The sequence below is a fragment of the Ovis aries genome, chromosome 12 (assembly GCF_016772045.2).
Source record: "Ovis aries strain OAR_USU_Benz2616 breed Rambouillet chromosome 12, ARS-UI_Ramb_v3.0, whole genome shotgun sequence".
Classification (NCBI taxonomy): Eukaryota; Metazoa; Chordata; class Mammalia; order Artiodactyla; family Bovidae; genus Ovis; species Ovis aries.
This window is the reverse complement of record NC_056065.1, coordinates 42,863,725-42,889,483: the sequence shown is the minus strand read 5'-3', so window position 1 is coordinate 42,889,483 and position 25,759 is coordinate 42,863,725. Positions and strand designations below refer to the sequence as shown.

Genomic DNA, 25,759 nt, shown 5'->3' with positions numbered 1-25,759 from the left:
CTTCCCTCATTTTTCTTCCCCTTCTCTATACAAGGATACAAGATACTTTTTTTTTCTGTTATATTATCTAATGTCCATATTACTTTTGATTTAATAACTTTTTTTAACTTACAATTGAGGAATATTTTATCAAAATCATGAGATTATGAACTTTTAAAGGCCAGAAATAAGTCAAAACAGTGTCTGTATCTCCCTTAGCATCCAGACTACCATGCCCATAACAAGAGTTCAACCAATATTTCTTTATACAGTTACTAGCTGATCCTTCAAGTTTCACAGAGCATACAAATACAACAAATTTACACAAATTATTTTCACATAAATATTGATGTTTAAACAAAACAAATGAATTAAAAGTAAACAACGTGCTTGGTTATTCAAGACAATGTATATATTCTATTTCAGAAAAAGGTACATGCTTAAGGATAAATGTGGGAAAGGAATGTATTAAAAAATGTGTCACTGTGAAATAATGGAAGCTTTTTCAAATTTTTCATAAATATATTGTTTATTGTTCAAAATTACAGTAAATTCATCAGCATAGTCAGGCCTTCATCCCATCAGCTCAGAGTTGGAAAACTCTGCATCTCTAGATAGTAGGATTACTTCAGAATTAACTCAGCCTCTCCCCATCTGTAGTCTTAGAACGAAACACTGAAGGCTTCGGAGGCAGGAAACATCTGCTAGCTCTGACAGCCCAGCCCTGTCTCTGCCCCTTGGGGAACTGCTCCTCGCCACCCTCTACCCACCAGAGGTGCTGACGAGATGACCATTTATAGTATCTTAGCCTTTCCCCTCTGCAAGAAAAACAAACAGGGAGACATGAACTCAAGCTGGACCAGTTCACATGCTGTGTTCTCTGGACCATTCGCTAAGAAGAGGATATGACCTGAGGTGAGCCAATTGGAATCCTTCTCTGAAACTTTGGGGGTGTTTTTTTGGCCACATAGCATGTGGGATCTTAGTTTCCTGACCAAGGATGGAATCCATGCCCCTGCATTAGAAGTGCAGACTCTTAACCACTGGACCACCAGGGAAGTCCCTAAAACTTTTTATATTAGAAATGAAGGGAAGCTCTTTTCTCTCCTATTAGATCAAGAGCTGTAAGGATGTGACCTCAAAAATGTTTACCACCATCGTCTGCTCATCTCGTGGAAAATTCTGAAAGAATGAGGCAGTGTAACTTGACAAAGGAACCAAGATTTGGAGGGAAGGAAAGTGTGTGTTCCATGTTCATGGTGTGTTCCATGGTTTCAGTAGACCTTGTACCAATTCTGCACACACCCTCCCACACTTAAGAGGTCCCCAAATAGGTCTTTCCTCCATCAATAGCTGGCCCCACTCCACCGGAGTTGCTTATACCGGAAACTTAAGCGTATCTTCCACACCACAGTCTCCCTTTTCCCTCATATTCAGTCCATGTTGTTTCCACCCCCAGATCACATCTTGACTCTCCCCAATTCCCACCATCTCCATTTCTGTGCTCCAGTGTAACCCATCATCAGCTCTCACCTAACTCCAGCACTAACTTCCAAGAGCTAGTTCAGGCTTCCCCTACCATACTCTATCCATTGCCCACACAGCAACTAAAGGGATCTTCTTAAAATGGACCGATCTTGTCACATCTCCACTATTCAATGAGTTCTTTTTGTTTTCCTGAAGTTCAGTATCTTTAGCATGGCTACCAGGCCATGCATGACCTGGCTCCAACCTGACCTTGTTCCACCTTTGCCAGCTGGGCTTCTGCTACACACAGGCCTTCTCCCTATTGCTTGATCACAGTGTACTTCCTTCTGCTTTGGTACACCTGAGTATACAGCTCCCTTTGCATCAGTGGCTTTTCCCCACTTCTCTCCCCTTTACCTGACAAAATATTTGGTTTTCTTTGGTCATTTTCAAGGAGACTTTTTCTATTGACGTATAGCTGATTTACAATGCTGTGTTAGTTTCAAATGTACAGCACAGTGATACAGTTGTATATATATGTATGTGTATATATATATATATATACACACACACACACACATACTTTTTGCTTTTTTTTACTGCTGAAAAAGAAGGGAAAATATGTATATGGATATACTTTGGCCACCTGATACAAAGAGCTGACTCGCTGGAAAAGACAATGATGCTGGGAAAGAGTGAGGGCAAAAGGAGTAGAGGGCGGCAGAGGATGAAATGGTTAGACAGCATCACTGACTCAATGGACGTGAATTCGAAGAAACTCTGGAAGATAGTGAAGGACAGAGAAGCCTGGCATGCTGCCGTCCGTGGGGTTGCAGACAGTCAGGTACAACTTAGCAACTGAACAACAACACATATTTTTCATGTTCTTTTCCATTATGGTTTATTGCAGGATATTGAATATAGTTCCCCATGCTATAAAGTAGGACCTTGTTGTTTACCTATTTTATATATAGTAGTTTGTATCTGCTAATCCCAAACTAAAGGAAACTTTTCTTGACCTATACTAGGCCAGTCCCGGTCCCAACAGGGCCATAAATTCCAGGAGGATAAGGAAGTCACTGTGAATCACTCCTACCTAGCACAGCATGTGTAGATGCTCAACAAATATTATTGCATGAGTAAACAAACACATAAAGACTGCACCCAGAACTTTCCCTCCACTGATAGCCACTCCTATTTCCCCATCTCCATCTGAGACTCCAGTGCTCCCAACCCTCTTCTCATTCTTCACTAAGTTCATGAGTCTATATTTTTATTTTTTCAGCTTTCGGGAAGGTCTCTCTGCATTCCTCGACATAGATATATCTTTTTATGGTATATTATCTATTTGTTTTTGGCTGCACTGGGTCTTCATTGCTGCTTGTGGGCTACTCTCTAGTTGTGGTGCACAGGCTCATTTATGTGATTTCTCCTGTTGCAGAACATGGGCTTCAGAGCTTGGGCTCAAGAGTTGTGGCCTGTGGGCTTAGTTGTCCCACAGCATGTGGAGTATTTCTGGATCAGGGATCAAATCCGTGTCTCCTGCATTGGCAGATGGATTCTTAACCACTAGACCACCAGGGAAGTCCTATGTATATCTTTAAACAGTTGCTTTCTGGAGGAAAAAATCTCTGTCCTCTATGAAAGTCAAAGTGTCAGTCGCTCAGGCGTGTCTGACTCTTTGTGACCCCATGGACCGTAACCTGCCAGGCTCCTCTGTCCATGGAATTATCCAGGGAAGAATACTGGAGCAGGTTGCCATTTCCTCCTCTGGGGGATCTTCCCCCAACCCTTGGACTGAACCCAGGTCTCCTGCATTGCAGGTGGATTCTTTACCGTCTGAGCCACCAGGGAAGACCAAAAGCTTTGTGTTGCCCCTTCTATACCAAAGGGATAACTCTAACAGTAAAATTTTCAGGCCAAGTATGAAACAACAGTGGAGCATCAACAGGATACAGGGAAAGAAAACAGTTTGAAGTAGTTATGGCAACAGTGGTCCTCAAATTATACTCCATAAGGGGGCCTCCTGACTACAGGTTGAGAAGGCACAAGGTAAGAATTTGAGAGAAAGGAAGAGACTTTGTACTGAATAAAGAAGAGATTTTTTAGGAAAAGAAAAATAAGAACCAACTCTATGTGTTTTGAAAACCAAATTTTAAACACCAATAATTTCCAGTAATACAGAAGTTTGTTATCCTGTTTACATGTAACACAACTCTAACTTCTCTGCAGACAGTGACCAAGGCTAAGCACACACCTCAGACAAAGCATGCTGCAGCTGTGCGTCACTCTCCTTTTTGCCTGGGCAAGTAACTTATCTAATTTTACTTTGGAGATAATAAGGAATTATTAAAGGCCATGATGAAAGCATTTTGTAGACCAGTGGGTATACATATTTGGGGTCATGAGTGGGGTATGTGCAGCTGTGAACATCTGGCTCATTGCCAACCTATCCCCAGAATGTTGGTTCCTGCAGCATCTGATACCTACAGTGCAGGTTTCCCACGTCACGGGACCTTGCTTGTACTGTGCTTGGGAACAATGTAAATAAACAATCATTCATTTCTTTGGCTGAATGTTTTAACAGACCAACATGTCTTGTAAAAGTATTTTGTCTGTGTAGCCTCAAAGGTTCTAATCATCTAGTAAAGAGAAAACAACACAAGGCCTCAGTTTGGATCCAAATATTCAGCCTATTAGCCTTGGATCCTGGGATCCAAGAATATCCACTCTTCTCCCAGTTCATTTATCACCTTTTATTCCCCTTGCTGGTTACTGTCCAACTAAGTATAAAAAATTACCAACCCTAAAATCAAAGAGTCTCTACTCTCTGGGAATAAATGACAAAACAGCTATCTTTCCCCCCAAGCACAAATCAATGGATTTCATATCTGTAGATGTTGCAATGTTATCAGTTTATTTAGGTGTGACTTAAAAGATTGTCCCTGACAAGCAATTCTTTCCTCACCCTTTGGACCACCAGCTTATTGTTGCTAACAAGTAGTGGGGCCTGTTATTATCAAATATTTGTAGCTCTGTGCCTGCCCTTCACTGTTCTGAGTAGAAATTTTCAAACCTACCTGAGAGTATAAACCCTCCTGTTACACACTCATATGTTTAGCTGTTTGCTATTTGTCAGACTGAGGTCAGAATTTGCAGTGATGTGACAGACATTTAGATTTTGCATTTGGGTCCAGCAGAGGTTGCTCAATCTAAATGAACTTTGTGGTTTTCTTTTCTCCACACCCCGCTCCTCACTTTCTTCATAACTGTTCTTCTGGGAAATTACTTCCCATCAGCAATATTTGTCTCCAGCTGGTGAACTGGATGGGGCTTTTTTTTTTTTTAGTTAATAAACACTAAAAGGCTGAGGGCAGCAAATCTACACCCCGGTGGTGCCAGCTAATGAAGAGCCTCACATGAAAGCTTATGCAAAGGGGACAGGCAGAGTGCAAATGTCCTGGGATCCAAGATTATCCACTCTTCTCCCACACGCTGCATAACAGACACTAATGATTATTAATTATTTAAGCAAAGAACATGAGAGCCAACACAGGCAGCAAAAGGGAAAAGAAGGAAGCTGCCTTCTAGGAGCTTCTGTTGAAGTCATTTTAATTAGGACAGGCTATAGAGCCAAGGGAGATAGACCAAGCTACTTAACAGCTAAAGAAATCTTTAAAAATCCTCTACCACTTTTTTCCCTTACAAAAAGGAAAAGACAACTTAGGTTATACTTGTATACATTGCTGACAAACTGGAATATGAAGTGGCTGCCACAGCCTGTCCTCTCTGATGGCATCACAGGCCAGCAAGTGACAGGAGGCTCAGCCAGGTCTTCACAGATTCTAGTGAATCCTGAAGCCGTGAGTCCCAAGTCTCCCCTCGAAATACGTCTTTCTTGCTCATACACACTAAGGACACTTGACTATCTAAGCTGAAGCTCCATCCATCTTTTCTCTGTACTGAAACCTTCATGAGATATTCACTTCAAATTTCAAACACTGTTGGGACTTTCCTGGTGGTCCAATGGTTAAGACACTGCGCTTCCACTGCAGGGGGCATGGGTTCGATCCCTGGTCAGGGAAATAAGATCCTGCATGCCACCAAGCGCAACCAAAAAATAAAATAATTTTTTTTGCCAAATATTGTGTCATTTCTGGTAGGTTTTACTTTTTCTTTGGATATATCAGGATACCTAGAACAGTTTCTTCCTATTATATAAGCTGTGACACTATTTTAAAAAGTTAAGAGCCCTAAAAGGCACAGTTTGATCTTATTTTTAAATTCTTGGGTGATCTCCATTTGTTTGAAACTCATTGGTAGTTCTGCAGTGCAGCCTTTGCAAATTATCAATTCCCTGGCAGCTAGTGACATTTCCTCTTAAAATCAAGTTTTCATTTCTAATTCACTAACATTTAGAGATTTAATGCTCATTATTACTGTAGCTAACCTTGCTCTGTGACTAAGGAGAGACTGTGTTTTCCTTGCAGGTGTCTTTTTCTGACCTTGTTCCAATATTCACATTACCTTTCACTAGTTTCCTACAGGACGTTTCATTTGAACTGATTCAGAACTTCATTAACATTTCACATGTGAGCTATTATGTATCCCGACTTTTGTTCAAGCCTAGTCGCTTTAGCCAATTACAGGTCACTGTTCTAAGCAGGGGATAATGCAGTAAATCAGACACATGTTGTCCTTGCCCTCATGATGGGTGAGACATAGAACAATGAATTACACACTTCAATAATTCATTGCAATTATAGTTAAGTGCTAAAAGCTGAAATACAAAGGGCTCTGAGGCCATATAATTGGGAACTAGTGGCTTGGGGGTTAAAAATCCACCTGCCAATTCAGAAGTGAGTGAAGTCACTCAGTCGTGTCCGACTCTTTGTGACCCCATGGACGGTAGCCTACCAGGCTCCTCTGTCCATAGGATTTTCCAGAGACGTGAGCTCAATTCCTCGGTCAGGAAGATCCCCTGGAGAAGGAAATGGCAACCCACTCCAGTATTCTTGCTGGGAAATCCCATGGACAGAGGAGCCTGGTGGGCTACCATCCATGGGGTTGCAAAGAGTCGGATATGACTTAGTCACTAAACCACAACCACCACCTTGTATTAGGGTCAGGGAGAGCTTCCTTTGGAAGTTCTTTGGAAAATAACATTTAAGCTTACACCTGAGGTATAAGTAGGAGTTAACTAAGCAAAGAGTAGAGAAAAAGGATAGCACACAGTGGAACCAGCCCATAACAAGGTCATCAGGAAGAATGAGAGGGTGGTGAGATTAAATTACTGAGAGAGAAGGCTGGTGACTAGAATGCAGAGTGATGGGGAATGAGGTCAGGCCCCTCTCATGCAAGAATTTATAGGTCATGCTGAACATTTAGAATTCATTCCCCAAAGGTTTAAACAACGATATAACATGGTTTGATTTGTACTTAAATAGATGACTATGGTTTCTGCAAGGAGAATGGACTCAAGTGGAATAAGAATGGCATATTAGTGAGTGCGTGCTGCATAAAAACCCACCTCGAAACTCAGTGGCTTAGCAAGCATTTGTGGCTTTTGTTCCGGGGTCAGCAAATTGGCTGGTGTGGGTGTGCTTCAGGCTGTGGGCTGACTGTGACTCTGTGGGGTGAGGCTGAAATCAACAGGGTTTAGCGGCAGACTGGGATTAAGTCTGCTCTATATCGGCTTATTCTCCTTGAACCAGAGGCCATACAGGGCACTTCCCTCTCAAGATGAACTGAAGAGCAAGGGCCCCAAGTCAAACTGTGTGAGCATGCTGAAGACATCTCCATAAACATCCCATTTGTCAAATTCAGTCTAATGGCCAGGCCCAAAACTGCAAGATAAGGCGGTGTATTCTACCTCAAGGGAAAAAGATCTGAATAAATACTTGTCGAGTGATACTCCAATATATCAAAGCAGATATGATCAAGGTATTTTCCATGCTTTAGTCCCAGAAGCTCAGTCATGTCCGACTCTTTGCGACCCCATGAACTGCAGCACGCCAGGCCTACGTGTCCATCACCAACTCCCAGAGTTCACCCAAACTCATGTCCATCGAGTTGGTGATGCCATCCAGCCATCTCATCCTTTGTGATCCCCTTCTCCTCCTGCCCCCAATCCCTCCCAAGCATCAGTCTTTTCCAATGAGTCAACTCTTCGCATGAGGTGGCCAAAGTACTGAAGTTTCAGCGTTAGCATTATTCCTTCCAAAGAACACCCAGGACTGATCTCCTTTAGAATGGACTGGTTGGATCTCCCTGCAGTCCAAGGGACTCTCAAGAGTCTTCTCCAATATCACAGTTCAAAAGCATCAATTCTTCGGCACTCAGCCTTCTTCACAGTCCAACTCTCACATCCATACATGACTACAGGAAAAACCATAGCCTTGACTTGACAGACCTTTGTTGGCAATGTCTCTGCTTTTGAATATGCTATCTAGGTTGGTCATAACTTTCCTTCCAAGGAGTAAGCATGGAAAATAAATTTGTAGAATCTACTGCTTTCCCCATCCTAATCCACCTTGCCTTAGTCCCCAAACAATTGGTTTCATTTTGCCAAAGACTTTACTGGATAGAATATATTGTTGTTTGGTCACTAAGTCATGTCCAACTCGGATGCAGCATGCCAGGCTCCTCTGTCCTCTACCATCTCAAATTTCAGTTCAGTTGCTCAGTCATGTCCGACTCTTTGAGACCCCATGAATCACAGCACGCAAGGCCTCCCTGTCCATCACCATCTCCTAGAGTTCACTCAAACTCACGTCCATCGAGTCGGTGATGCCATCTAGCTATCTCATCCTCTGTCATCCCCTTTTCCTTCTCCCCCCAATCCCTCCCAGCATCAGAGTCTTTTCCAATGAGTCAACTCTTCGCATGATGTGGTTGAGTTTGCTCAAATTCATGTCCATTGAGTTGGTGATGCCATCCAATCATCTCATCTTCTATCATCCCTTTCTCCTCCTGCCTTCAATCTTTCCCAGCATTGGTCCTTCCAATGAATATTCAGGGTTGATTTCCTTTAGGAATGACAGGTTTGATCATGGATCACAACCTTGTGAAGGGGCTTGCATAACTCAATGAAGCTGTAAGCCATGCCTTGCAGGGCCACTCCAGATGGACGGGTCAGAGTGAAGAGTTCAGACAAAACGTGGTCCACTGGAAAAGGAAATGGCAACCTCTCCAGTATTCTTGCCTGGAGAACCCCATAGACAGTATGAAAAGGCAAAAAGAATAGAATATAAAACTATATAATATTATCAGTTTAGAAAGGCATAGTAGAAACTCAGTTTACAATGGAAAAGTCTGGCATAGTGCTATGTACTCTCATCAATTTTTAGATCTAATTTATTTTGGGGGGCATGGGGGTTTTTGGTGCATTTTTTCTTAAAAAAAATTATTTGAGAGGAAAGCAAATCTGTCCCCACCCCCCCCCCCCCAAGTCCTGATTTATGTCACATTTTTGTGCTCAGATTTAACTAGGATTCATTCTTTTTTCTCTTCTTACAGTTAGGCACGCATTCACAGCAACAGTCCTGGATCTCTAATAAGAAGCTAGTCTTGCTGTGTGGACATCAATATTTTTGGTGGGGTGTGAGGCTGAGGAGAGGAGAGTTCATGCAGCTTGGAAGCAGCCCTGGGGAGTGAAAGTGAAGCATTTTTAGCTGAATTCAAGTGGAGGCAATTCACTTAAAGAATCCAAAGGCTTTAGCAGTATCTTGGATTGACTTTAATGAGGAGTTAGACGGAAATAGCTACAGGCTCCAGGGGGCAGCCCAAACCTATTGAGGATCCCTCCTGGGAGATAAAAAGGCGCTCACAGAGCTCGCATCACGAAGTGGTGTCAGCCTCTTCTATGCCCCTAGCACAGTGCTCAGCATGGGAGTGTTTCTGCTCATCTTTACTAATTGGTGGCTAACTACAGATAGAACAGAAAAGGACACTTATTTTTTACTAATAAGTGAAAAAGCTTTCTTAGAACAGAGCAGAAGACATGCTCATAGGGAAGAGGTAGGAATCCTCAAGCTAGCATACAGGTGACATGCGTGACTTTTTAAAGCAACTTTGAGCAGGCAATTTCCACTTAATTTCTTTTCAAAGAAGATATACAGAAACAGCATGCTGAAGGGGCTGCAGTGTCTGGAAAAGATAAAGGGGATGGTTGTAATTTGCCTTCCACTTCTGCTGCTAATGACACCCTATGGAGACAGACTATCATATTAACACACAAATTCCCACAAATCCAGTTAACAACCTTTCACTAGAATGTCTTGATGTTATTACAAGATCTCTTTAGCACAAATTATATCATTAAAGGAAACTTAGAAAAGGTGATTTACCTCACATCCAAGAAAAGGAAAAGACAGGAGAAACAGAATTGTAGGCTTTTCCCACATTAGATACTCCTAGTTAATTTATGATTTTAATTTCCTCCTACTTCAAATATCTAGATATGAATACAAGCTGCCCTTAGCCAAACCAAACACACATGAACTGTAGCCCACCAGGCTCCTCTGTCTATGGGATTCTCCATGCAAGAATACTGGAGTGGGTAGCCATTCCCTTCTCCAGGGGATCTTCCTGGCCCAGGGATCAAACCCTGGTCACCAGCATTAGAGGCAGATTCTTTACCATCTGAGCCACCAGGGAAGCCCCAAAGCAAACAAAAACACCTCCATTTTACTTAGTATTCTTAAAATGTATATTTAAAGATTTTATATAATTTTAATGAAAATGGCATTATTTAATTTCATACAGTTCCTTATACTGTAGCTTCAAAGCAATTTAGACATTTAATAACCATCCTTCACAAAGTATCTACGTGAATATATAGAGGTGACTTAACAAACTGGGGCCAAAGTTAAATATGAAAGAGTGGCACAATTAGGACTAGAAATGCAGTGACAGGGTTCAGAGGACACACCATCCCACGATATGGCACCTTTGCAGATTGAATATTTTAAGCTGAAGGAACTTGAGAAATGGCATGAATAATACTTTTGACCTTCCCATGAAGCAGGTCACAAAACCCTCATATGAGATGTACCCTCCCCAACACCTGGAAGGAAGGAGCATCCTTACCTTTGAAGACCAAACATAAAACAATTGGAACAAACAGATACGGCTGTTTCTCTCAGTTTATTACACTTAGCTCACCTCTGTTCTATCACATTTTCCCAAGACTTTTCACTCATCAACAAATCTAGCATGAAAACACTCAGGTTTAATGGCTTCTCTGGGTCTTCCATTTCCTTATGAAGGCTCCCATGTCACATAACACTTACAGGAAATAAATCTGTATGCTTTTCTCCTGTTAATCTGCCTTTGTTATAGGGGTACCAGTCAAGAACACAAAAAAGTAGAGGAAAGATATTTTTTCCTCCCCTATAGGAGTATTCTCACTTTCTCTCCATTCAATATTCTCCAAAACAACTTAACCTTTGAACAACATGGGTTTGAACTGTGTGGGTCAACTTATACCCAGATGTCTTTTACTAAATACATAGTACAGTACTACACAATCTGTGGTTGGCTGAATGCATGGATGTGGAACCATGGTTACCAAGGGCTGACTGTCAAGTTATACATGGATTTTCAATTGCACAGACGGTGGGTACTTCCAACCCCCACATTGTTCAAGGATCAATTGTATTTTAGTGAGATATGCATTTTAATGATTTGATTTTATAATTTTAGTATTTTGCCCCTCTGCGCAGCTTGCAGGATCTTAATTCCCTCACCAGGGACTGAACCCAGGCCCACAGCAGTGAAAGTCACTAGAAAACCACTTAACTCCCTACAAGATAGATTTTAAAATGAGGTAAATATAGATGAAAGAGATCATTTAGTTCAAATTGTACAGATCAGAATTATTTCCAAGTGTAATCCTTCTTACAATATGTGAATACACATCTGAAATAATGATTCTAAGGACCCATCCAACTAAAACAGAGTAACAGACTGGGTGGAGATTTAGGTCTATTTAAAACACGATTTTATCATTATAAAACAAATCTCTTGATGATACAGTCTGACATCTAAACCTCTGTTACCATATAAACACTTAAGAGTCTTATTTTTTAAAGACTCTATCCAATATATATTTTAGAAAATTTAACAAAAAAGAGCTAGGTAATGCCTGTCATGTATCAGCACTCAATATATGTGTGATGAAGAATAGACAACATCACAATCAGACGAGGGAGCAGATAGAAGAATCTATCCTGGCTTCCACATAGGAATTACTGTTAAGATTTCTCTAAAGCACATTCTCTTCACTTTCAAGACCTAATTCTCACCAGGAAAAAGTACATTTTGGGTTTTTCAAACCAAAAGGGCCTAGTATCCACAATCTGTCCAGTACTTTGTAACAAAATTAACCTGGCATAATCAGCCACCCTCTCTGGCAAGAGCAGCACCATGGGCAGTCATCTGAGCCAGCACTGTGGGAGCAGTCAGGCTCCCTGGAGGCAGGCACACACACGAGTACACACTCACATCCCTCATCTCTACCCCAAGCGCACAGGTTAGAGACAAGAGTCTACGTTTTCCTTCCTGAGAGTGAAAAGCATATTTAGGTTCTGTCTGCATGTACTCTTTTACTTGCTCATATTTTCTTGCAGAGGAATAAACAGTGCACACTTCTGGAAGGCAGGATGAAAAGAAACGCCACGAGGCTGAGGCTAATGGACTAAGATTTTGCCTGTCCGCTCCAAAATTACAAATGCTCATCTCCTGGGTAACTATGAAACAAAAATATTTAAATAAAAGAAAAAGCCCAGAAGCTTTTGTTTGTTTTGGTGGTTCAAACACAATAGAAGTTTATTTCTTGCTTCCAAGAGTTTAAAGTGAACTTTCCTGATTGGTGGGTGGCTCTCTTCCAAGCACTGACACAGGATGCCAGACTTACTGCTTCTTACAGTTCTGCTGTCTTTAAAAAATTTATTTATTTTTACTGAAGTACAATTGATTTATAAGCTCAAAGCTTTATAAATCAAATCTAAGGTATAATTTACCAAGACGTAGAATAAACTTGGTGTAAAATTTGAGGTGTTAACAAAGTTTAAAAAAAAAAATTAAGGGAATTCCTGGGCATTCCAGTGGTTAGGACTCTGCATATCTACTGCAGGGGGCATGGGTTCGACCCCAATTTGGGGAACTAAGAGCCTGCATGCTGAGGAGGGCAGCCAGAAAAAAAAATCTTTTTGAAAGATGAAGTAAAAAAAAAAAACCACCACATTTTCTAAAAACATGGTCAACCATAGGATTAAGGCAATCACGTATAGTCTAATCCAGGCCAAATATCTGCTTTTACCTAAATTACTTATCTCTTTGACTATCATCAAGGGTCACTGCCTCAGTTTTCAACTTGGCCTAGTTTATGAATACTGTGGGAATAAGGCCAGGCCTAAAGAATCTAGTTACCACACAAGCCAAAAGTGGGAAAAAAAAAAAATCATTGAACTCTTTCTTATAGGAAAGAAAAGTCCCATGTATATATGACAATTTAGCAGTAACCAAAAAAACAGTACTTGAACTACTAAGACATTTTGGAATAAACAGACAGTTAAGATGACAAACTTTTAAACCATGTAATGAAATTATGACAGAAACACACAATCAGAAGTTCTTCTGGGAAGGCTTCAGAAGTTCACGGTCACAGTTACCAGCATTTGGGGCAGAGGACCTGTGACTGATGCATAATCTTAATAAGAATTTTTACTAGCATTATCTTCTTTTTTAATTCAAAAGAAAACTGGTGGCTCTCCTTGACCTCCTTTATGGAAAATATTTTTACTTGTTTATTTTCAATGGTTGTCCATTGTCTGAGGCTGCAAGGAATCTGATGTTCTCAGAGGAAAACAACCAAGCATTAGGAAGCTACAAACTGACAGCCTCAAACCTCTCCAGTGGTCCCTCTGCCTGGAACAGCATGGACTTTCCACTGCGAACTCTCAAGAATGCCACTGACCCCTTGTTTTCAGGTCCCTTCAGCAGCTCAGTGTCTCCGCTTTGCTGTTAGTGTGAACAGGGAGAGGGGCTTTCAAAAAGAGAGTGAGGGTGTCAAAAGGCCATACCTAGTAGAACCGTATTTCTAACCTACTTTTTCCAACTTAATGAATATACTAAATACTAGTTTCCTCAGTTTAATTCCAAGGCTACACAGACTGGAAGCAATTACAGCTTATTCATGGGGGTCTGTGGGAATGCTAACAGTTTAAATTTACATATTAATGCCTGAAAAACATTTTCAGAAGCAAAGAGTGTTTTTTGGTCTTGGTAATGACTAGAATAAGAAAAAAATGGACAGGAAAGTAGTTGAAAAGCTCCAGGCAAAATGGTCCAGGTTTATTTTTGCTGTAATACTTTCAAACTATCCACCATTCCCTGTAATAAGACACTCTTCTAACAGTGGATTTGCTCAGTCTTTCATTTTGCCTTAGATGATCGTTCTCTGGCTGAGCGTCTTCAATAAGAGGCCTAACAACCAAAGTTAAAAATCCATCTGTTCCAACTCCAACTCATTCCTGGGGATAACTCATTCTAATGCTTGATTCCTTCTTCTACCACCCACCTAGAATACCTAACTTAACCACTCACCAGGTTTAAAAAAAAGCTAAACATTGAAACAGAAATTGTTTCAAATTATATTTCCTTAAACAGCCAGGTTGGGCACTTGATCACTAGAATTTACTTCTGTGGCAACCCCAGTTTTTTGATAAATGCAGGTATTCTTTCATTAAAATATTAGCTTGACCTAATTAGTTATTGCAGTCTGAGACCTCCCAAGCGGTCTAAAAAACCAGAAGATTAAATACAGCAAAATATGAATATAAACATACTTTACAAGTAATTTAATAACTACAGTTATTAAACAGACTTTTCAAAGTATTCACTTTTCAAATTAAACTGATACCAAATTTGTGAAACAAAATATATCATATGGCATTTGAAAAAACTTAAATGGTAGATTAGCTCCAATGTAAAACATCTTTCTATATTAACAAAGAGAGGACAATGCACAGTAATCCTATATAGTGGGTAGCTCCCACTCAACTGAAGAGAAAAATTAGGCTCAAAAAGATTAAGTAACCTACCATAGGTCACACGGCCCTGACTGCCAGTGTCTTGCTAGGCACTGCAAACCTGGCCACTATCAAAGGAAGATTAATTTTAAATTGAGTAGTAGTCATTCCTTACAAAATGAATACATTATTGTGATTAATGGCAAAATATTTCACTTAGGTTAGTCTTACAGAAAGTTTAAGGGAAACCAAAGTTTAAGGACTCCAGATTCATTTAGGCCCCTTTCAAATATAAAATACTTCCAATTTTCCTTGTCCTACTACTACTGAAAGGGAAGGGAAAATATTGCTATGAATTTAAAAAAAAACCCCAAACACCCAAAAGAGCAATTCTGTTCCTAGGTACATACCCAAAAGAAGTGAAAGTAGGTATTCAAACAAATACTTATGCATTAACGTTCATTGTAGTGGTAGTTTAGTTGCTAAGTCGTGTCCAACTCTTGCTACCTCACAGACTGTAACCTCCCAGGCTCCTCTGTCCATGGGATTCTCCAGGGAAGGATACTGGAGTCGGCTGCCATTTCCTTCTCCAGGGGATTTTCCCGACCTAGAAATCGAACCCAGGTCTCCTGCACTGCAGGCAAATTCTTTACCAACTGAGCTAGCAGCAGCACCATTCACAACAGCCAAAAAGTGGAGAAAAAACACAATGTCCATCAAGAGATAAATGGATAAACACAATATGGTACCCACACAAGCAAGTATTTTCAGCCATTAAAAATGAGCGAAGCACTGATACATGCGACAATGTGGATTAACCTCAAAAACAGTATGCTCAGTGAAAGAGGCCAGACACAAACGGTCCCATACTATATAATACCATTTATACCAAATGTCCAGAATAGGTAAATTCACAGAGATAGGAAGTGGATGAGTGATTGCTAGAGGAGTGAGTGACTGCTTAGTAAGGATGGGGCTCCCTTGGGGGTGATGAAAATGTTCTGGACTAGATAATGGTGATCACCACACAGCACTGTGAGTGTACTCAATTGTACGCTTTAAAATGGTGAATTTTATGTCATGTGAATTTCACTTTGGTTAAAAAGAACACACAGAATAATGAAATGATGATGACTGACCGCAAAGCCCTAAACAAATAGCAGGTAATCTGCTTTTCCTTAGTTTGTCACAATTTAATGAGTTTTGGATCATCATAAACCAATACATAAAAAATTACCCATTACAAGTTCCATATAAGGCATTAATATAGCTGAGTTCCCCTAATTTGTCCAGTTGGCAGAGCACCTAGATTTTACAGTATATAAGAAGCTTTAAACATTTTAAGAATGTTTTTCATTTTTAAAAGAAAAAGAATACTGACAAAAACATGTAAGAATATAAAGTGGCCAGAGCCTGGGAAACAAGCTGACGTACATACGTATGTGAAAATCTACATATTTGAGTGTGCAGAGAGACTAAACACTCAGGAGCGAGAAACTGGCTACTCCTTGGAACTTATTTTGTGTTTCTCCAAAAACTGAAGAGTAAATAGTAGTTTACAGTCACCACCCTCTGGGTGGTGAGGTCACACACAGGGAGGGCCTCGAGCTGCCACTTCCAATTGCTTCCCTGGTGAAACAACACAGGAGGTTAAGTCACCTCAGGAGACTCGCAACAGGGCTCCCATTGTTCCAAGCTCAAAACTCAGAGACACAATGGGCACCATTCATACTGAGAGCTTACAGGCTGGAGAATAGTCCCTCAGTGACAACTTATTGGGACACTGAATTTTCATAAACACAGACTTGTACAAATACGTCTTCATTATTTTTTAAAAGTAGCACAAAATAAACAAATAAAACTCAATGGACATTACACTGACAGGACACCCAAGTCTTATCCCCAGCTCTGTCTCTAATAAGACTACAAACAAGTCACTTGCTCTTTCTGAGCCTCATTTTCCTTGTATGTATGATTTCTAAGATCACATAGAACTCTAAAATGCTATGAACATATATGAGGTCTATTGATGTTGCTACATTATTTACTCCAACAAATGGGGATAAATTATGAGCAGAAAAGAACTGTCACTTCACATCTTTTCACTTACTATCAGCACTTAAGAGCAGAGAGGTTTAATAAAAACAGGCAGAGACACTGTTTTCTCTTTAACAGACAAACTATAATGAACAAGGTTCATGAGGCCTTCCATCCCAACAAGGCCAGAATGACTGAAGTGTGTATCCCTACACAAAGCACAATGACGAAGGGCATAAACAAAAGCAGTGAGTACGTTTTTCTGTCACCTTTTCTTAGGTTATGTATACATTTCATGAATCTCTTGACTTCTCTGCCATAACTCAAACTCCCCAGAGGAAAAATACCATTTACAATAAGAATGTGATCAATCTCCCAAGCTTTCACACCATATCATTTTTTCGTTTTTTCAACCTCAAAACTTGCCAGAGCAAGAACTTTGTCTCCAGAGCCTAAGGAGAAAGACACATAATAAACAAAGATGTCATTTCAAATGCATTTACAGTTCCAGGTAAAGAAAGGAAAACCTATCACATTGATACTAAAATAGGAAATAAAATGAGCTTCTATTATTGGTGCATTATCCCTAAACCTTCCCACTGCCATCCCAATTTCCTTCCCTTGCACAAACAGCTCAGCTACACAGGCAATTTATTGGTTACAGACACTTTAATTCAGGTATGAAATAGAACCTATAAAATCTTAATTTACTTTTATATTTACATTTAGCTTACAAATGTTTTTAAAACATTAAGCTATACTAACTTGATTATTTTTAATTAAAAAGTATTGGGAAATAAACCCATTAAAAGAGGTTTATAGAGAAAATAATTCTGGTTTCATTGCTAACTCAAGAAAAGACCATCATTTTATCTCACCCACACCATCTGTCAATCTGAAGCAATAATTTACGTCCAGCTTTCAGAAATACAAGAGTACTCACCAAGGTCTGTAGAGACTTTCTCAAATTGGCTGAGAATAGCACCTGCATTTGCTGACAAGAAGTTCTCATCATCTGCAGTCAGCTAAACAAACAAGACAAAGCCCAAAGGACTGAGTTCAGATGTTAACAAGTGGTTCTAGGAACCACTGTTAAGAATGTCATAGGACCACAAACTAAATTACAGATCAAGAAGCTATATACTAGGGACTTCCCTGGCGGTCCAGTGGTTAAAGACTCCACGCTTCCACTGCAGGGGGCACAGGTTCTAGCTCCAGGAACTAAGATCCCGCAAGCCAAGAAACCAGCAGGGGCGGGGGTTCTATATCAAACACTTCCCACATTTTCCTTATACCTAATATATTCAATTAAATATAGATACCTTCTCTCCAAGTTTCCTGAGAGCTGTAAGTATCTCCACTTTCTGTTGAGTATACAGGTCTCTTTCCAGCTTTCCTACCATGAGATCTCTATCCATCTATAACAGATGAATGTGAAGCATATGGTATTTAAGTTAAAAACATTCTTTGCATAAAATCAAGCTTTTTAGATCTACTTCTTTAAGAAAAGATCCTTTACTGATTAATATTATAAAAAAACTATAGAAATAATTCAAGGTAAACATGATAGGAATGTTCTCACACAGTTCTAATATTTCTTGGTACTAATCATCACCATGGTCTTAGTTACAAACTCTACTAAGGAATTAATAGGTCAACAGCTTCCTTTAAAGAGGAGCTACCTCTAAGAACTCCATTTCATTACACTGAAGCATGGTGTACAGGCCTGAAAGAGACAACTGGTTACAGGTCCCCCGGAACTTCGATTAAATATCACCTCTACCACCAGAAACATGGACAGCATGTACTATGCCTTGGTATTATTCTATGTACATAGAAACTGCATTAGTAATAGTGCACATACACATATTACTCCATTTAAACCGCATAACAACCAGAAGACGTATCATTACTGCCTTTTTACAAATGGGGAAACAGCAAAAGAGACCGAAGAAGAGAACTCCGCCAACATCACATATGTCCATAGTAGAACAGGGGTACAAATTCAGCTGATCTGTCCCAAGTCCATGCTCTTAATCACTAGGCTATTAAATTACCAATGGCTGCATATAACTTATTAACATCTTAATTATATTCCTGACTATAAACAGACTTCTTCAAGTATCAGGTTTACAAGGATGTTTGAAATTCTTAGATAGGGAAGGCCACACACGCATAAGCACTGGTGCTGCTAATGAATGCTAGATGGGATTTCAATTCAGAGCTCCAGAACTAAATAGTAAAACTTTAAACGTGGCGTCTTGGTAGAGGCAGTCAGTACCAATTTCAACTGCCATATGCTGTTTAAACCTCTGTATTTGTTATCAATAAAGGATTAATTTTATCAGGAAACTGTGGGTTGTAGCTCTAAAATCAACTGACCAGTTTTTTAAAATAAGACTACTTTTTAGAGCGGTTTTAGGTTCACAGTTAATTGAGCAAAAGGTACAGAGATTCCTCATACATCCCTTGCCTCCCCCACTCATGCACAGTCGCCCCGTTATAAACATCCCCTATCAGAGTGTATATTTGTTCCAACTGATGAATAAACACTGACACATCATAATCACCCACAGTCTATACTTTACATTAGGGTTCACTCTTGCTGTTGTACATTTTCAACTGACCAAGTTTTAAACGTCAGAACATCACACTGAGCAAATTCTTGGGCTGAGAAAAGAAATACACAAAGTGATTAGCTCAACTGAAAGAAACTTTACCTCTGCTAACCTTGTCCGAAGCTGACCTGGTTGTTTCTTTGCAAATAATCTGATGACCTCTGGGGTTTTAAAGGCCTGGCTGATAGCTGCCTGAATAGCCTAGAAATACAAGAAGGTTTAAAAAAAAAAAAAGTTCAACAAATCAAATATTACAATATTTGACTGATGGGTCTTCAATTTTTAATAGGTCTTCTTTGTTCATCAAATACTGTTACAACTTTAATTTCCATTTGCTATTTCCATGCAAGTCACTGGAGTAAAACAAACAACTAGATGAAGATCTGGAAGCAAATGCTGTTTTATCCATCAGTAGCACTCTTGCCTGGAGAATCCCATGGATGGAGGAGCCTGGTAGGCTGCAGTCCATGGGGTCGCTGGGAGTCGGATATGACTGAGCGACTTCACTTTCACTTTTCACTTTTATGCACTGGAGAAGGAAATGGCAACCCACTCCAATGTTCTTGCCTGGAGAATCCCAGGAACGGGGGAGCCTGGTGGGCTGCCGTCTCTGGGGTCGCACAGAGTCGGACACGACTGAAGTGACTTAGCAGACATTCCTCCAGAAGTTAAGCCCTCAACAGGGTATATTTTCTATTAATATTTTAAATATATTTACTGAGAAAACAAACAACAAATTGTGTCATCAATGTAAGTAAATTATGCTTACCAGTTGCATTCCACTTAGTTCATCGACCAAAGTCATATTTCCAGACATAATTTTCTTCAGTGAATCATTAAATTCACTTAGTTGCTCCAGAGTTTCCTTTTTGGTTTCTTCATATTCATCTGTATCAAGTTCCTCTCTGAAGTATAATGGACATAATACCAAAAAATATAGAGTTTCAAGAGAAGACAAAAAAAAATCAGTATTTATACACCAAGGTTTCAAATACATATATATATATACAAAAAATATGTTGGTGGAAAAAAGGCTGAAAGGAAATATATCAAAAATACATCTAATGGATATGTTCAGATACTACTGTGGGCATTATCCTGCAACACTGATAACCTTGTTTTGTTTTTTTTTACCAAAGTGAGGCATGCTTAACAAACTATATAACTTCCTTTTAGACAGTCTCTGAATCAATGGTATAACCTTAGGTATAACCTTAGTTAAATATACGATATTTAACTAGCCAAGACTCAGTTTATTTATAAGCTGCAGATGATAGTACCTTCCTTGCATTAAATGAAATATGAAAAGTTCTTGGTATAAAATAGGTATTTAATAAATAGCCATAATTATCATCATCATCATTGTTCAGTCGCTAACTCATGTCCAACTCTTTGCAACCCCATGGACTGCAGCATGCCAGGCTTCCCTGTCCTTCGCCATCTCCCAGAGTTTGCTCATACTCATATCTACTGAGTTGGTGATACCATCCAATCATCTCACCCTCTGCTTCCCTCTTCTTCTCCCACTCTTAATCTTTCTCAACATCAGGGTCTCTTCCAATGAGTTGGCTCTTCCCATCAGGTGACCAAAGTATTAGAGCTTCAGCTACACAGCATCAGTCCTTTCAGTAAATATTCAGGGTTGGATTTTCTTTAGGATTGACTGGTTTGATCTCCTACTGTTGGAGAGCCAGAGAACGTCATTTCCATACAGGTGCTGAGGGAGTTTCGTTACCTACTCTGTGATTCCCTATCAGGGAAAAGGCTAGCTGAAGATTTTTCTGGGTGAGGAAGCTCATCCACTATCACCACCACCAGCACAACTGTTCTCTAGCCCACCCGCCCCTTCAGAGCCATCAAAATATTAATGGTGGATAAAATTTTATGTACTTTGAAACACAACAATGCAGCACTTGCCATCTGGGGACTCCAAACAAGCCATTTAATAAACATTTGCGTTGGGCCAAGCATTAAGTCAGTCTCTTCATCTGTAATGTTTACAACAATCTTCAAGGTTATTAAAAAGGCAATGAGCAATCTTAGACCTTTGAGCAGTTAATGGTGAGAGCACACACCAGAAAGTTCAAGTAATACTTTTTCAGTTTGATACAAGGCAGGGCTACTTTAAATACTGAAGACAAGATGGGTGTTATTATTTCCATTTCACACTTGGGGAAACGGAAACTCAAGGTGGTTAAGCATTTTGCCCAAGTTCACACTCACTTTGTAATTAAGCTAAAGACTTGCTCTTTAACTCTAAAACCTATACTGAATTTAGTTGTCCAGCAGACAAAGCACTGTGAAGAACATTACAGGGGAAATCAGAATCACACATAGGACTGCACACACAGAGCTTATAATCTAACTATAGAAAAAAACGCCATTTTACAGCACAGCAGTATACAATTATACTATTACCTGCATTCCTCCAGATCTTGTAATTGCTGCATTAGTCTATCCAACTGTTCTTCTAAATTCTGCTTTAGTTTGCTTGTCTCTGTCTTTCCTCTGGAAGCCATTTTAATCTCTAAGGAGAACAATAAACCCACATGCAGTACCGGTTATTTGAAATGATTCAATATAGCAGTGTAATTTAAACTAGATTATACTCTTTCTGAGCTACAGGTGTGGGGAAGATAGCTGTGCAAAGAAACAGAAAAGTTTAAATTCATATAAACACCCCCACAAAAATGCCTGGCAGTCTTAATTGACTTGACAAATTAATCAGAAGTTTTAACTATTGATCTATCTTACTAAACAAATTTGATAGATGAAAAGACAGCTTCATAAGGAAACAGATCAGGTGTGCCTCTGCTCCACAAGATTCATTTTAACATCCTTTTTCATTCTTAGTAAGTACACTCCAGGACTCAGAATTCTCCTAGTGTTATCTTGTTGACCTTTGTGTACATTTACCTAATGACTTGTAGGCATGAACAACTTTTGATATGAATTTCTTCTCCGGAAATGTGCCCATTTTTCTATGGGATTATCTTTCTCTTACTGATTCATATAATATGGATATACAGTCTTTTGTTTTTATGTTGCAAATATTACCTCTTATCTCCTAATTTAAAATTTTACCTATGGTGTTTTTTGTTATGGTAAATTATTATTTTTAATGGCCAAACCTATCCTCTCTACGTCTTCTTAGTTTTGTGTCCCATGAAAGCAGGCTCTAACCCTACAAGATTTTCAAATATATACTATTTTGGTTTTGGGGGGGGGGGGGGGAGGGGCAGAGGGGTCTGTGCCACAGAATTTGCAAGATCTTAGTTCTCCAACCAGGGATTGAACCTGAGCCCTGGCAGTGAAAGCACTGAGTCCTAAGCACTGGGCCACCAGGAATTCCAAAAAATATACTATTTTGTATTCTAAGACTTTTATAGATATTTTTTTACATTGAGCTCTTTAAGCATCCACAGTTTTTTTTTGTTGTTGTTAGTGCTGTGAAATAGGGATCTTTAATTTTCTTTCAAATGGATAACTAACTGCCCCAAAACTGTTCTACTGGTATTTATTTATGCTACCTTTGAGATTCAATAGAAACAGACTCTGTTTCATTGACAATATTCTGGTCCTAAGGAATTACTTTGCTATTTATTACAGCTTTAAAGTTTGTGTATACAGATGACTGATAAGGAGTTACTTTTATTATTGTGGGTTTTTTCCTCCAAATTCTTGGCTATTCTTGTACATTTTCTCTTATAAATAAATTTAAGAATCAGTTTGACACTAGTTCCCAAAATTCAACTGAAATTTTGACAAGAGTTACATTAAAATTAATATTGATAAAACCTGAATCCTTGAAATTTGAATCTTTCAATTAAGCAATATATCTCTCCAATTACCTAGGCTTTCTTTCATGGTCTTTAGTTAAAAAAAAAAAAAGCATTACTCACAAAGGCTTTGAACACTGGCTGTTCTTAGACATTTTGTATTTTTTGTTAATATTGGAAATAGTGGTTTTGTTATTACAGTTTCTCTATTTTTTTTTTTTAATATTTATTTATTTGGCTGTGCCAGGTCTTTGTTGCAGCATGTGAGATCTTAGTTGCAGCCTGTGAGATCTAGTTCCCTAACCAGGGATTGAATTCAGGGCCTTTGCATTGTGAGTGCAATCTTAGCCACTGGACCACCAAGGAAGTCCCTGTTATTACAATTTCTGATTATTGCTAAGGTATAGGAAAGCTCCTGATTTGGTGTATTGATATTGCATGCATTTACCTTAACATTTATAGTGTTTGAGTTTTTCCATTTACAGAAATTACACTCACATTCCTTTTAGGAAACATTAATATTAGGTATATTCATCAAAACTTAAATCCTAGGGTAAATTTTTGGTTTCCCTGGTGGCTCAGCTGGTAAAGAATCAATCCTTGGGAAGATCCACTGGAGAAGGGAACAGCTACCCACTCCAGTATTTTGGCCAGGAGAATTCTATGGACTGTATAGTCCATGGGGTCGAAAAGAGTTGGACAAGACTGAGCAACTTTCACTTTCTTTCTTTCAGGGTAACTTTTGAAAGCACTTAAAATTTTCCTACACTTAATCATTTCCAAGTGATTCCACATGTGGAACTTTAATGAAGGAGATTCCTTATATGATATTCAAAACAGGATGCAGTCAGTGAAAAGCTAGACTTACTACTGCATGTTATATTTTTTTTACTGTATTTTAAAAAATTGGCTGAAATCATCTACAATCATGAATATGTAAACATAAATGAACTACATTATAGCCAGAAGTGTAATTTATTATAGCTTAGTTCATGTATAATAGGTTAGCCAGAAAGTAATTTACTGTAACTATGTCTCATGTATAATTTCTCCTGGAAATACACATTGAAATTTTATTTTAAATCTGTTGAATTTTTCAGTGTAAGTCAAGGGAAACCTAATGTAAAATAAAGTGTCTTTTCAGGCTTAATTTCCTACAGTCTAACCACACTGGACTACTCACTGTTTCAAAGCATATCATGCACTTTCATCTTTCTCTTTTGAGCCTGTTTGTTGTTTTTTTTTTTCTATTTATCAAGGCCAAATCATTCATTCTTCAAGGTCAAATTTCGCCTTCTCCATACTGCCTTCCTTGGTTCCCTCCCAGTCACTCGATTGTGACTTATTTGAGAATAAGGGTTTTACATTTTCTTTACACACCACCAACTAGCACAATGCTGGGCAGACAGAAAGTACTGGATAAACAAACGAATAAAAGTAAACGAATAATGAGAATTGACTGCTTTATCCACTGCATTCTACATCTTAGTCTCTATTAAGCACTATATCTGATGAATTATATGTGATTTCATTATAGCTTGTGGTTTGTCTTCCTCTCCAGACTGTAAACTGCGAGCAGAAAATTGAGTCTGAATCCTTTCTTAGAGTCTTCAGCACTTAATACAAACCAGATAGTCAATAACTGAATGAACTGTATAAAGGCACTAAGTGAAAGGAAAGTGAAGTCGCTCAGTCGTGTCCGACTCTTTGCGACCCCATGGACTGTAGCCTGCCAGGCTCCTTTGTCCATGGGATTTTCCAGGCAATAGTACTGGAGTGGATTGCCATTTCCTTCTCCAGGTAAGGGTATTTTAAAACAATTTCAGGGAAGATAGAAACTCTTTAAAAACCCTACCCTGATGCTACATTATTTGAGATTTAGCTCAGAAAGATTAACTCGCGGGCACCACCTAGTATCCAATAAAGGTGGTGCACCTTTTACCAAAACTACAGAATACTCTCAAAAATTAATCTGGAGACGAAGTTACTCATTCACGCTCACCTGTCTCTTAGTACTCTTAACTCTGCTCAGTGCTGACCGGTCTCAATTGGCATAAACCTCCAATTCTTGAAGTTCCAAGCGTCTTAAACTTGAGGAAAGCGAAACTTCTCATCAGGACTAAACAGGCTCAGAGTTCAAACCACCTAGGGGTGGAGTTGTCTGGGAAAAAGGAAACGATTAACGAGTGGTTTTATTTACTATATATAAACGTGGCCTAAAGCAGTCCCGAAAATTCCACTTAGGCAGCCAGAGAATATAACAAAACCTCTCTTTCGAGGAAGACTTCAAATGGGCGGTAGGGGGTTGGAGGAAGGGGGAGAAACCCATTTTCTCTCGACTGTGTCTCCGACAGTCGTTCTCAGGTTTTTCTGAAGTCAAGAGGGGTGACAAAGGAGAACCCCGCACCCGGACCTGCCTTGAGGGAAGCTGTCCAACCCAGAAGCACGGAAACAGTCAAGGTGGAGCGCACAAGTTTTCCTGCCTGGAAATGAGCAGCGGACCTCAAGCATTCGGACGCGGTAAGGAAGCAGCTCCGGTCACAGCCCCAAATCCCACTTCCCACCGGAGAACTTGAAGCTCCCACATTTGGGCCCTGCGGCGGCGGGCTCGACTAGGCCCGGCTGCCACCAGAGGTCGCCGGGAATCCGCTGTCCCCAAAACTCTTCCGCTCGTCCCAGACCAGAAATCAAACTACCTCCTCAGGGCTCTCGAGGTCCCCTCTCCACCTCCGCCTACCCGAAGGTTCCAGAGTTAGGAGCCAGGGGCCCCGCCTACCTGAGCTCGGCGGAAGCTTGCCGGAGAAGCACTTCACTCAGACGCACGCACATCCGGTTTCCCGGAGCC

The 25,759-nt window shown here is 39.7% G+C and overlaps 2 protein-coding genes across 3 annotated transcripts in view; one reads left to right on the top strand and one right to left on the bottom strand.

The window, feature by feature from the left end:
* Nucleotides 1–480: 480 nt before the first annotated feature.
* LZIC (leucine zipper and CTNNBIP1 domain containing) lies at nt 481–25,662 on the bottom strand. Of its 2 annotated transcripts, none has more exons than XM_042257272.2 (8): nt 25,611–25,662; nt 24,917–25,075; nt 21,554–21,662; nt 19,905–20,040; nt 19,238–19,336; nt 17,840–17,935; nt 17,461–17,542; nt 481–9,091 (listed from the first exon to the last, which is right to left on the bottom strand). In XM_042257272.2, the coding sequence occupies exons 3-8, from the start codon at nt 21,652–21,654 to the stop codon at nt 9,030–9,032; spliced, it is 576 nt and encodes a 191-aa protein (XP_042113206.1). In that variant the 5' UTR covers nt 21,655–21,662; nt 24,917–25,075; nt 25,611–25,662; the 3' UTR covers nt 481–9,029. The 2 variants fall into 2 exon arrangements, with proteins under 2 accessions (XP_042113206.1, XP_004013786.1); XM_004013737.5 differs by lacking the exon at nt 481–9,091 and adding an exon at nt 10,575–16,969.
* NMNAT1 (nicotinamide nucleotide adenylyltransferase 1) overlaps nt 811–25,759 on the top strand; it is a 55,517-nt gene continuing 30,568 nt past the window's right edge. The window contains exons 1-2 of the mRNA XM_015099223.4: nt 811–894; nt 25,269–25,434. The gene's annotated coding sequence lies outside the window, so the exon portion shown is untranslated. The remainder of the gene's footprint in view (nt 895–25,268; nt 25,435–25,759) is intronic.

Coding starts and splice junctions, on each gene's coding strand:
- LZIC (XM_042257272.2), bottom strand. CDS start 21,654: ATGGCTTCCAGAGGAAAGACAGAGACAAGCAAACTAAAGCAGAATTTA. Junction 19,337..19,904: donor AACTAAGTGGAATGCAACTG/GTAAGCATAATT, acceptor TTGTATTTCTAG/GCTATTCAGGCAGCTATCAG. Junction 17,543..17,839: donor TCAGGAAACTTGGAGAGAAG/GTATCTATATTT, acceptor TTGTTTGTTTAG/CTGACTGCAGATGATGAGAA.